This window comes from Austrofundulus limnaeus, unplaced genomic scaffold (assembly GCF_001266775.1).
Source record: "Austrofundulus limnaeus strain Quisiro unplaced genomic scaffold, Austrofundulus_limnaeus-1.0 Scaffold596, whole genome shotgun sequence".
NCBI lineage: Eukaryota > Metazoa > Chordata > Actinopteri > Cyprinodontiformes > Rivulidae > Austrofundulus > Austrofundulus limnaeus.
In genome coordinates, this window is record NW_013952998.1 from 175,650 (window position 1) to 189,183 (window position 13,534).

General features: G+C 39.1%; 1 protein-coding gene across 2 annotated transcripts in view; it reads left to right on the forward strand.

Annotated features, from left to right (window-relative positions):
- The window catches only part of LOC106531085 (TSC22 domain family protein 1), a 30,111-nt gene that overhangs the window by 6,810 nt on the left and 9,767 nt on the right, over nucleotides 1–13,534 (forward strand). The window contains exon 1 of one of the 2 annotated variants that reach the window (XM_014026851.1): nucleotides 12,453–12,568. The exons of the other annotated variant lie outside the window; for it this stretch is intronic. Coding sequence (XP_013882305.1) covers nucleotides 12,468–12,568 — 101 coding nt within the window. The 5' untranslated portion in view covers nucleotides 12,453–12,467. Of the gene's footprint in view, nucleotides 1–12,452; nucleotides 12,569–13,534 lie in introns of those variants that run through there. 2 annotated transcript variants of the gene reach the window in all.

Sequence of the window (13,534 nt, forward strand, 5' to 3'; positions counted from 1 at the left end):
GCCACATCTGCCTTTCTGTCCTTGACACACATGCACAGTAGTGGTAACTGGGGTCACAAGACATTATACAGACAGGCTCTGGTATCATGGATACCTGGCAAAAGAGCTCAAAAGTGTGGGAAACGAAAGAGAAACCAGTGCAATATCTGCAGAGCAGAACTTGTCTTCCACAGCAATTATTTTTAGTTAGCATATAGCTAAAATCTAACCATGGTTATATAATAGCAGCTGCATTCTGGTGCGATAAGCTCTATGTTTTATATTCAATTAACGTATGATCCGATTAGTCAACTAATCGAAAAAATAATCGGTGATTAATCGATTATAAAAATAATCGTTTGTGGCAGCCCTACTCATGCCACAGTTTTAAACTTTATGATAAAAAAGACAGAGTTCGAGATGTTTTATGTCAAATCTTGAAAATGACATTAAATGCAGAACGGCATGCAATTCATTAGCACTTTAAGCTTGTGTTGTGATTGACTCTCAGCTACTAACATCAAATTTTATCTGSCCAAAATAGCCATTTTTGCTTTGGATATGGGTAATTAGCTGTGATGTCCATCTTGAATGGGTTTGACTCTAAAAGTTAAATTTTGCATGTAGTACTATGATTAGATGTGTTTCATGAATTTTTTTTTTTGCCAACGGACAGAGAGATGAACAGACAGGCAGCAGCTGTGTTTGCCATCAATCAGTGATTTATTACAGAAATCATCAGCTGATATACAGTATTTCTTGCTCACTAATTAAATATCTTTTTGACCAAAGATCCACTCTAACAACAACTAGTTAAGCAGGTTTATTTTTCCACATGGAAGATCAAATCATCAGTTTGTGCTCAGTTGTATTTGTTGTCAGGGTGGAGTCGGCTCTTTACAAAGCTCAAAGTCGTAGCTGTGAGAGGTTTTTTTTAAATGCCCCCGCCTTGTGTCGGGCTGCAAAACACAAGGGTGTGTTTGATTTACWGGATCCTGCTCGTTGTATTTCAGACGCCTGCCTACAGTGAATTATTCTTTTTCATATCCGTCGATGAAATCAGTTTAAATTAATCAGCGCTGTCAGTCTGCTTACCTGAAGAGAATTTCAGCCCGCAGGCAGGGAGACGCTTGGCGTTATCTAACGTTGGGAAAGAGCCAGCGTCGGTTTTAACGGTGTAGAGGGAAAATAGTTCTGGTTTCACACWAACACCTGTCATTTGTGTCACCTCCACACACCTGTGATCCTTTCAGTTAGTAAGAGCAACAAACAGGAACACTGTTGGAAAGACACGTATCAGAGAAGCTCAAAGTCAAATGGGAAAACTAAACTTAGCACAAAAAGTAAGGAAATGTGTGTTTGGTAGGTTATTTCTTTGTTATAACAATGCTTCATGGCAATTGAAAAGCCTTTTTATTTTTTCCTTTCAGTGGTGCCACATTTGTAAAGAACATGCATAAAAAAGATTAATATTGGGGAAAAAAATTTCAGTATCAATATTTTTTTTATTTTCACGTTTTCCTCTCTTCATGGTAATTCATTTTAGGTAGCACAGCTTTTTCTGCCTTTACAATAAATTACGTAGCACTAGTTTTTCCACAATTATGATCATTTATTTTATACAATACGGCCTTTATTTTAGCAGCAATTCATTTATGGTGGCATAGTTTTATAACAATTATGGTATTTCTCTCATCTAGCTCGTGGTTAAAGATAACAGATCTACAGCCAGATTTTTGGCAGCAAGCAGAAAACTTATTTCTTTCCACTTGTTATTTGCTCAACTTTAAAAAGAACAAATAAGTGAAAAACATTTTTTTCTTCGTTATTTCACCACTAAAACAAAATGCAAATGTTCACACGGTTTTTCATGTGAAGCTTTAGTTTGTTCTCAAAAAGCGTCTAGTGATAACAAACAAGAAGCACCTTGACTTTTACGTTGCATCTGTTATAATTTATAGGGATTATTTCTGCCTCTGACGTCACCCTTTGGAGATATAAAACATCAGTGTTGACTGGATTTCAGTCAACTGTTTGCCTTCTTGTGTGCTTTTGCTTAGTTGTGTTTATTGTATTTCTCTGCAGTTTRCAACCCTTTTAATCTATTCCAAATGTTTGGCTGCACTCAAGTTATTGGAAACTTTTGAGGAGATTCAGTTTGACAATAATTTGGAAAAGTTCCCTTTTTTCCTCCTTTTTCCTTAAAGGAAACATGACATAAAAGTAGATATGATGAATATATGTGGGCTTGTTAAAGTTTAGAGCAAAAATACGAGAATATTGTCATGTTAGTCATCTTTAAAAACATTTCTTTGTCCTCCTAAACCTGTTTTTAGTGGAGAACTGGAGCATGTGAGCACATGTACTCACTGCCAGCAATAATTTCATTCTTTTTGAATGTGCTGGCACTTCTTATGATTTGTTAATAATAGACAACTTGTTGGACTCTGTATGTGGTTATACTGACTTAGATTTAAGCTTTATTCATACAGACACACCTGTTTAACCAGCTCGTGACCTGAAACTAGAATATTCAAAGTTGCTGTTGGAAGATGGTGATGAAAAATAAGAACTTGAGTCCAAAGTTTTCCGTAGTGGCAGAAGTTTAGCTCCAGGCTTGAGTTGACAATATAAACATAAAAATGTAAGTTGTACTATTGAACCATAACAAACATTTGCGCACACAACTTGAGATAAGGGTTTTGGGTGTGGGTGTTGTTCAAAAAATGACTAACAAATATTTGTGACCAAACAAACCTGCAGAATTAGGTCATGGTTTCAGAAAAAGCTATTGGCAAATCGTTGGCAAATAGGGGTTGGAAAATAGAAACATTTTTCTGAAAAACACTGTTTTAAGACATAAATATAGTTTAAATGTAGCTTTTTTTCTTTTTTTTTTTATAAAAACATCAATATTCTTTTAAGATACATACAGTCATTCAAAGAAATCCAGTTCTCCTGACTGGAACCTTGACTATTAAGCAGGGCTGTGTATTGGTAAGAATTTGGTGAGGTGACGCAAATGACATGGGTCACTAGGGCTGCCACAAATGATTATTTTTATAATCGATTAATCACCGATTATTTTTTCGATTAGTCGACTAATCGGATCATATGTTAATTGAATATAAAACATAGAGCTTATCGCACCAGAATGCAGCTGCTATTATATAACCATGGTTAGATTTTAGCTATATGCTAACTAAAAATAACTGCTGTGGAAGGCAAGTTCTGCTCTGCAGATATTGTACAGGTTTCTCTTTCATTTTCTTAAAAAGTTCCCACACTTTTGAGCTCCGTTGTCAGGTAGCCATGATACCAGAGCCTGTCTGTATAATGTCTTGTGACGTCCACGGCCTACCCCAGTTACCACTACTGTGCATGTGTGTCAAAGACAGAAAGGCAGATGTGGCAGTGGAAGGTGTCAAAGCAGTTTGGAGAGAAAAACAAAGTAAAGAACAAAAAAAAAAAAGAAAACCATTAATCGATTATTAAATTAGTCATCGATTATTTTAACAATCGATTAGTCGTCAATTAATCGATTAATCGTGGCAGCCCTATGGGTCACGATACAATATATCACGATTTATTGCGATACTGTAAACAAGGCARTATATCGCCATTTTATTCTCAATTATTCTAATTTTAAAAACTATATGAGYACACCATGCATTACATGCATAGAATCTGATCTAAGCTTTGAATAAAAAATGATACATTTTTTTGGGTCAATACAGTATCAGGAAATAAAACATTGCGATACTTCAGTGTATCAATATTTTCTTACACCTCTAGTATTAAGTATAACATCACCCGCCACTATGAAAAGCAGCTAATCAGGTATTTGCGCATATGTCTGTTAGTAAAATACAGTATTTCATGAACCAGTGAATTAATTTTGGTCAAACTCTCAAAGTAATTTCCCCAATTCAAGATGGCCACCACAGCTAATCAACACAAAAAATGTCTGTAAGTCAGTCACCTTTACAAATATTAAGCCAAAAAATTGTTAGTAGCTGAAAGTGATTCACAAAGTATGCTCCGAGCGCTGAGGTCTTTGGTCTCCAGTGCCATTCATATGGTAAATCAAATGATGATGACTATATTCCATCAAGAAATGTTAGTTTAATTTGATTGTGTTTTTAAACACGATGACCTGCCTTAATAAGTCACTACGGTACTGCTTCACTCAATTTAATCACTTTCATTTTAATGTCTATTTTTTGTCCTGATGCATCTCAGTAATCTACAGTCTTCTGGACGGGTTCTTCTCTAATGAAACGTTTCGTCTCTCCTCCAAGAGACTTCTTCAGTCTGAGAGTTTCAGGTAAAATTCAGGCTTTTAAGCMCTGCCTCCATGTGACTGATACTCACATCACATGGCTATYGTTGACACCTAATTAACACYTATTGTTAACAGGGGGTGGAGTGATACTGGCAATAGCCGCACTGTAGGAGGGGGACAACTGAAAACGGAGGCCTCCACCTCTGTTTAATGATGGACAGTCTTTCTTCATAAAAATGGCTTCTTTTACTCCTCTCTCAAACCAACGTTCCTCTCTATCAAGAATGAGAACATCCTCATCTCTGAAAGAGTGACCGCTGGCCTGTAAATGAGTGAAAACTGCAGAGTTCTGGCCATTAGATGTAGCTCGTCTGTGTTGGGACATTATTTTGAACAGTGGCTGCTTTGTTTCCCCGATGTATAACTGGTCGCAGTCCTCCTGGCACTTCACAGCATATACAATATTGCTCTGTTTGTGCCGGGGCACCGGATCTTTGGGGTGAACCAGCCTTTGCCGTAATGTGTTTTGGGGTTTGAAAGCTACTGGGACATCATGTTTAGAAAATAAACGTCTCAAACTGAGACGTTTATTTTCTAAGCATGATGTCCCAGTGGCTTAAAAGCCTGAATTTTGCCTGAAACTCTCCGACTGAAGAAGTCTCTTGGAGGAGAGACAAAACGTTTCATTAGAAAAGAACCCGTCCAGAAGACCTATACAATTTTTTTCCTTTTTAATGTCAATTTTATTTTGTTTAACTAATTTCATTAAGTTGGACAGCAGCTTGTTGAAACCAATTTATTTAATCCCTTTTCTGTTCTCAACATCTTTTTAAAAAAAAATTCCTGTCAAGATCAATAAATCTCCACTGAAGACAGTTCACTTATCTAATAATTCACCTTGACATGTTGTTTTGSTTGAGCAGACACAAACTCAGCCACCTCTCATCTCCCACATGCCGTAGTTCAGATATTTGTCCACGAGGTGGCAGCGTGGGCCCATAAATCCTCCCTGTAGTTTGGGCTGCAGCTGTTTTTATGTAATGTGCTTTGAGAATCACTAACCTAAAATATGCCTTGTAGCTAAATGGAAGTGTCCTTGCATGCAAGCGATGAATGAGCAGCTAATGAGTGAATTTGTGAACGCTTGTGTCCTGACGGTTAGAAATAAGAAAGCAGTAATATATGATTAGCTTGCTGAAGCTCAACAAGGCAGTGAATGATGGTATTTTTCAGCTAGGTTTTATTTCTGGCTTTAAAAAAGTGGCTTTTATATCCTTATTTTCTTGCCTCCATAGTAGTTCTGTGTAACACCCTACTGAAAATAAGACTTGAGTGTTTTCAGGCTTTGTTGTATTTTCTGAAATCTTGCAGCCACACCAGAGTTTTCACTCACTCTGACAGGCTGACTTATTTTTTTGGCAGAGCAGGAAGGCGCTTTGGGGCCTCAGAGCCAAGTAGCCATGTGTCACGTTTGCTCGCCTTGTGCTTTGTCGTGCAGAGCTGCATATTCTTGCAGAGACACTCGGGCTGGAGAGGATGTGTGTGTTCKTGCATTTGGGACCTCAGCTGTCAGCTTGTTTTATGGTGTGTGAAGTGTCTACAGCGGGAATGTGTTTAACAGTACAGAGCGACATCTTCTGTTGGACATACCTCCTCAAGGGYGCTCGCTAAGGTCCTTGAGGAGAAATAGGGGTTTGGGCAATAGGAGTCCCTTTACAAACCCTCTGAGATAAAAGCCGTTTATGCTTTTGTTAATGTTGATTAGTTTTTCTGGCCATCTTGAGTTAGTATGACTCCTAAAATGAACCGACTGTTACCTGTACATTCACATTTATTTCTGAGTTTCAATAAAATTTATGGAATATTTAGATAAACACTAGCTAGCACAGTCACGTTCCTTTAGTAACACTAATTTCCTGCAGCTTTCTTTCRAAATAAACTCAAGTTTTATTTTAATTTGAGTCAGCTCAGTATTTTTCTACAGCTGGAATTTTGTCCTGTTTCAGATTAAAAGAGGKAAATAAAAATCTTCCATTGGAACTCGGACATCCTCTAAGCATCCAAAATCACGAACACACGCTCAAGAACATTTATCCCACTTAAATGAGACACTTCCTGTTTAAAGCACAAAGTTCACGTAAAGTAAAAAACAAAAAAACAAAATGGAAAATTGTGGTTGTTTCGTATCAAAACATTGACCTTTCTCAGTGTTGAAACACAATCGGGTCGCCGCATGACGCGCAGCACACACGCAGAGAAGCTCGAGCAAAGTTTCTCCACTGCCGCTGTGAAGATATTTAGACAATCCACTTCCTGGCTGCGGCGCTGTTGACAGAGAGCCTTCAAAGGTGACTGAAGGTGAAGATTGTGTAATATTTGCTTGTACAACATGAATGTGTCAGATGTTGGGCTGTTTGAGCTCAAATCGCTGATAAAATACARTTGTGGTTAGAAATTTATGACATGTTTTGTTTTTAATTTAATGATTTATACTCTCTTTTTTGCTTTTAGTTATGATCATATACTGTAGTTCTCATTTAAATGGTTTCCTGTCATGGACTGAGCTTAATGTTGTCCTGCTTTATCCTTCGTTTTACTCGGTACCCCCAAAAGTATCTCTCAGTCTCTAGAGCCAGAGAGAGCAGTGAAGTTGTTAATGGTCAAACGTGACTTTTTGCAGCATTTACAGTGACAGTTGCTGTTCTTTTATGGYTGCACAGAATGTCTTAAGGCTCTTTCAGAAGATGCCCCATAATGTTACGGACACATGTTCTGCCCACCTCTGTCCATTCAGAAGACAACTGGAGGTGGAGATGGCGTACAGAAATGTTACTCGCCGACTCCTGTAAAGGTGGGCCGGTGTAGTGCTGCTGACTTTATTGGCACCAAGACTGGCTAAAAGTATGCAGCAGCGTGGATACAGCTGTGATAGGAGTCAGAATATTTTCAAACTTCAAAACCTGAAAGGATGCACTTTGACGTGTTTTGATCTTTTACGACATAATGGGGGGCGAGAGCCATTCTGCGACTCCYGCTGCTCTCATCAGCAGATTAAGTGGCAGTAACATGTCAGAGCAGCTGAGTTTCTTTTGACTGATCACTGATTGATATTATCTGAAAGCACGGTAACAGAGCATTTCTGTCACTGACTTCTGAACTGCCGGAGGATCATCAACATGGAATGGGCTGTTCGGCCATTTAGCGGTACTGTCTTCTTGAAGAGGCTTTAAATGTCCCAGTGTTTGTAGCAGCCTTGTGGACATTGGTGCATCATCTCACATGATGAATATACCATCATCATTTAAATACTGTCGCCATATTTCATTACTGAGGTATATCACATATCGTCATACCACCCAAGTCTAATCAGAAACCAGTTCTGATGTCTACATGTCCAGATCTCCGGTATCTTAGCTGTTGATTTGAGGTGAAGTTGTTCCATCCACTCTGTGCGGCACACCAGTCCCGCAGCGTGATCCTACCACCACCATGCTTGACAGCTGTTAGTGTTCTCTTGCCTGAAAGCCTCAACGTGACCCCCTTCAAACCAACATCTTGTTGTTGAGGCTGAACCTTTTCCCATCTGACCATAATGCTTTGGACTAAAACTGTATGTGCTTGTGTGTCTTGGAAAATGTTTCAGTCTAAAATAAACTGGCTATGTCATCAATTTTAGAATGGTATAAATTAAGCGTAAACAGACCTCAGGTTGTAATTGTAATCATGGGTTACTTCTCTCAATTTTGGCTTTTTAAGGCAGGACTCATTTCAATTCTAAAACCTAATTTTTAGTGGACGGGGCACGTTGGCTTCCTGAACAAACCACCAGAGTTCAGTTCTTCTTCCTCCATTTTGTCGTCTCTCGTTTCATGTCTCATACGGCACAGAATCTGGTTATGTAAGGCATTGCGTGCACCGCAGACCAACTCGTTTACGCTCCAAAGAGCTTCAAGTCCCTGTACGAACGTCGATGACATGCGACCCGTCTTAAGTTTTAGGGCGTTCTACCTCTTTGTTTTGTCTGTGTCTGAGCAAAGACCAGAGGAGATTATCCTCACCTTTGAATAAACAGAAATTTGCTTGTGAGCGCCGCCATTCCCAATCTAGAGCTAASCTGTGGGAACGGTAAAATAAAATGCAACTTCCAGCTTCAAATGTGTCCGTAAGTTTCTCCAAATTTGGAAAGTAAAATGCTCTTCTGTTCTGTGATCCGCATTCGTTTGTATGCTGTCAAGAGGCCAAAGTTAGAAGCTTCCAAAACCGGATTCCGCCGGCCTGCAGACACACACACACACACAAACAGGATGCAGAGACCCGTGCAGACACACACAAGCCTCCCGATGGCTAAAAGAGAAGTGATGTGGAAGAGAAGCAGCGAATCGGAGCTTGACATGCAAACTCTTGAAAGTGGGGAAAAAAGGATGCAGAGAAAGAAAATCAACAGAATCRTAAAGGTTCTACTGTCGTTTTATCTACAAGTTTGTTTTGACACTAGTTSGATTTCTACTTGTTTTGGAACAGTTTTATGGATACTGACTAATGAATATTGCATACCCAACATTCTCAGACTTTGCATGTGTTAGCATAAACATTTGTCCCTGATCAACACAGCCCAGCATCACTGTTTACCTGGATGTTTGAGACCGAACTCCGATCAAGGAATGATAAAAAGAGTCTGATGTTGAAAGATATTTTCTCTACAGATTGGTTTGGCATTTATCTTTTTTGTCTAGCCTCATGTAAGAAAAACGTAAATAAAAGTTGCAGGTTTCACCTTTCTACTGTTGGAATATACCCTTTAGAAATACAAACCTTAGCTTTAAATACATACCTCATTTTTCCTTCCCCAAACGTTTATGTTTGAAATGAAACCTTTTAACCTAAACACCATCTGTTCTCTCCTTTCTGCACTGCCACCTCACCACGGCTTCACATCCASTCTTATGTAAGCTCCACAGGGTGTGGCGGAGACATGTTCCCCCATTCTTTTCAGCCCAGAGCCACAAAAACTGTTTTATTGTAGTTCAAGGTATGAAAAATAGAAAAGCTTTCCAAGATAGGTAGAKATGCTGTGAGCTTTTAAGTGGAGTTAAATGAGCTTCACTTGTCATTGAACACGTTTTTCTTTTTTGGTACAGCAAGTTTATTCAGCAAAACATTGACGTAAGCTAAACTTTAGCTCTGCATTTAGGTTTCACAAATCTGCCTAATATAACTCTATAAWCAGTATTCATATTTATTTAGGTGTTTTGTCATGTAAAAAGAGGAGAAACAATGCAGACGTGACACGTAATAATGTCATTTAGAAGCTGTAGWATATGCATAAGCATAAATGATTGTTTAACCCATCAGAAAAAGCCTAAAAAGTACTAAATGTTAAAAGTTTATTTAAATGTTACTTAATTATTTTGTTGCAATAATAAGTGGATGTGCATCTACAGCTGAAGATTAACCCAATTCAAGATGGACGCCACAGCTAATACTGGGTTCACACGGCAGGATAATTGTGCCAAATTTTGGCCCGATTTTTCCCCTTCTGACAATGTTAAGGGCGCTCTGTTTGTCGTGATGGCTCAAAGATAATCTGAGCAGATAGTCCTGCCGTGTGTGGTGAGTCGAGTGATCTAGTTGGCTCAGAAGGATGTTGGGACCGCTCCGACCTCAAATTGGGGGGTATTAAACTGAGCCTCCTCAGACACAAGAGGCTGAGATGAAAAAGAAAAATGGAGTCTGAAACTGAGTGAAGACTTTAAGGGGAGATTGAGATTCATTATTTGGTTTAGAAGAGGAAAGAAGAGTATCACACTCTTCCCTGTGCCAAGTTCCTAACATGTCATCAGTAATCATCGGCTGTGTGCTTGGGTATTTTCTTTACTGCTTTGTTTAAAGTTTTCTTTTCACACCTGCGTAGACAGAATGTGAAAAAATATATATAACCATTGTATTCTATGACAGTGATAATCCCTTAAGTGCACTTGGGACTATAAATGGTGGRTGTTGAACTTATTTTAGCCAACACAAAATGTGCTAAAACTTAGTGTGGCAGAGGGTCATCCACAACAAGTAGCACTAACACATCCCATAATATCGTATGAGATTGCACTTTATGTCATATACAAGGTTTGACCAAAACCGCTACAATTCAACAAAGATGATTTTAGTGTAAAACCCTCACGTGAAGTGCAGTGGGCAATATGCATTACTTTAACACAGGGGCATAAACTCATTTTCACCAAGGGCCACATGAGCGTCATGTTTGCCCTCAAAGGGCCAGTTGTAATTAACYTCAAAATACTGTATATTGTTATTGAATAATTGACCCGCACTAGCTCTGCATGGTGTATTGTGYATAAAAATTGTTTTAACATGTGCTCTCAAACACTGAAAGAGCTACATTTACAGCTGATGAAATGTGAAATAAATAAAATTCAAAAATACTATTAAAAGTAAAAGTCTGAGAGTTTTACTCTCAAGTTGTTGAGGAGCCACCATCTTGAATTCTGAACACTCCCACTTTCTGACAGATTTCCCACTGGAGGGGAGTTGCAGTTTAAATTTACAACTTATAATTTTGAAATTCCCACTACCCAGTACAGCTGGGCCACGGCAAAAGTAGTTGRCAAAAATGCTGTCAAATAGAGATTTCACTCAGCTGCTTTTGAACTATGTGCACCTCCATCTAGTGGTGGGATGTTATCATTTTGAAAATGATGAACGWGCATTATGGGAGATGTAGTTGATGATCAATGCMGACTTTAAAGCAGTATCCACTTATTTTAAGACATCATCTTTGAAGCTCTCACRGGCCACATAAAATGCTGTAGCAGGCCACATTTGACATAGTTTGACACGTGTGCTTTAGGATTGCTAGGCTTTTATTTTATAGTAGAATAATTTGTTTATTCTACCTAACTATAAAAACACTTCATTGAATGTTGGGGCACATTTTCAAAAGCCAAATGCTTTTCTAAAAATAAGTGCCAAAATTATAAGTTTGTCTTTATTTTCTCCAAAACGAGTAGATTTTTTTAACCACCCGTTGTTGTCTCTTTGTTATTCCAGTCTTGAGTTTTGGTTGATTAATATTTGGGTCAATCTTTTATTCAGGACACAGACACATGGTGCAGATGTCTGTGGATGTGTAGGAAATGAAAGCTTTTCTAGTACGTGATGCTGTGATGTGGAGCTCCGACACCACTGGCTTAGCCCAAATCTGCGTATTGATTGGCTGACAACAAACAGAAGGTTTACTCCAGGCTCAATGCAAGGCTTTTGTTCCAACTGAGCATGTGCAAACTGCCCCAAAACCTGCCTGTACACAATGCACAGACACGTGGTTTTAAACGTTGGTTTCAAAAATGTTGAGTAGAAGGTTCATGTTGACGAAATTTACTGTGGAACTTAGTTAAAACTTGTGGTAATGGTTTTGTTTTTGACCACTTGATGTACAGTGAAGAAAAGAACATGTGACCTTTACTTAACGAGGTTAATTGTTACACCGAAAGTACATTTTATTTTTATTTTGGGGCTCCCTCATTAGCCACCATTTTGTCCTCTGGTCAGCTGATTCTCCATCTTCCAACAGAGTTTCCGTTCGTTGTTGACCTTTTACGTTTTTATGCTCAACAACCACTGTTGCTTCTGTTTTGTTCTCTACATGAGGTCTTGTTTTGACGGCCTTTGTCCCGACTGTCGTGTTGATACTTCCTTTATGTTTCCAGTACTTCCACAGACCTGTACATGTGAGGGCGTGTGCAACCATAAAACAAGAATGCAGGGAAAGACAGAGGAAAGATGTGATGGAGCGAGAGGCTGTACGAACCAAAGGGAGTGGCTTTAAGGCGACTATGAGCGAGCTCATGGCAGGGTGTGTGGTCAGAAATGGCTGATCCGATTGGAAGAATCTCTTCTAATCTCTGCTGACAGTTTACGTAACAGTAGAGAGGAAGCTGGCGTGACTCCTTTTATCCAGTGACATCACTGCCCACCCTCCAATGTCTCCTGTCCTCCTCTCCTCTCCAATCACAGTCCAGTCTATATGACCCAAGCTTAGTAAACACACACTCCATTTCCCAYCCTACAGAGCTCCATCCTGGGTTCTATTGTTGCTTTTCGATGTGAAACTCCTTCATTTTAAGGGGGGGCCCAAGGGCACAGTGGTGGTCTCTTTTTGTTTGAGTGTGTTTTTAATCTGAGAGCATCAATGAGAGAGTGGGGGCTGATCGGGGCAGGAGCAGCAGCCCAGGGCCCGGACTCCATGGCCCTGAAGCTGCTCTTCTGGGAGCTGGAGGAGCATCTGGGAAGGTAAACCGATGGCTGTGGTGTTTTCTTATCTGAATATCTGACCTCGTTGGTGTTGTGGTGGCACTCAGCTTGTTTYTTTTGTTTTACAGCAAAAAAAGCATACTTCACAGCTTATGTTTTGTGCACTGGCCACCTGTTTGTTGAACCAGAGCCACGACCTCAGCTGCAAACTTTAACTAGAAGGAATCTTTTATCTTATGAAAAACACATAAAGTTAGGAACCTCAGAAAACCATTAAGTAGACAAAAAGTTTCTGCCAGCATCCAAAAACAGGGGTGGCATGAAGGAAGGACTGGTGGGGCAATGACCACCCTTCAAAAATGTTTCTCCCCCCTGGGAAAACAGTTTTATCCTCTTGAGTACCAGCTTTTGCTTTGTGTGCATTTTCAWTTTCCCTTAGCTGTTCAGGATTATCAGGAGCTCAAACATAAAAACAAACATTGTTTTTGAGCAGTGAGGAGTTCAAAATATAAATAATTTTTTTAAGTTAAAAATAATATGCTACAGGCAAATAAAGATGTTTTTAAATAACTAGAAGAAGTGTTGGTTTTGAACTTGAGAAATCTCGTTCTTTGTAGCACTTCGAGTTAAAGATGTACGTTTGGCTTTTTTTTCGGGCAAAAGACAAAAACCCCAATATAAGAACAAATTCTGACATAAARACGCATAACACATTAAAACTGGACCATTGTGAAACTCTAAACGTTATCTGTTCTGGTCTCTGCACACACAAGTAGTATTATCTGTAAAATAAGAAACTAAAGTACATTAGTTGGCAAATTACTCTCATATTACCACTTTTGTATATTATTGTTTTTGGTGTGTCACCCCAAGGTTTTAACAAGGAGGTTCAATAGAACAGCTGGAGTGCGCATGTGAGCGTGTGATCGGCTGGTGAAGCTAACTGCTAATGCTAAATGGTCAGGAGTCTGGATTTCCCATTACTGTACATGTTGACAACAGAGC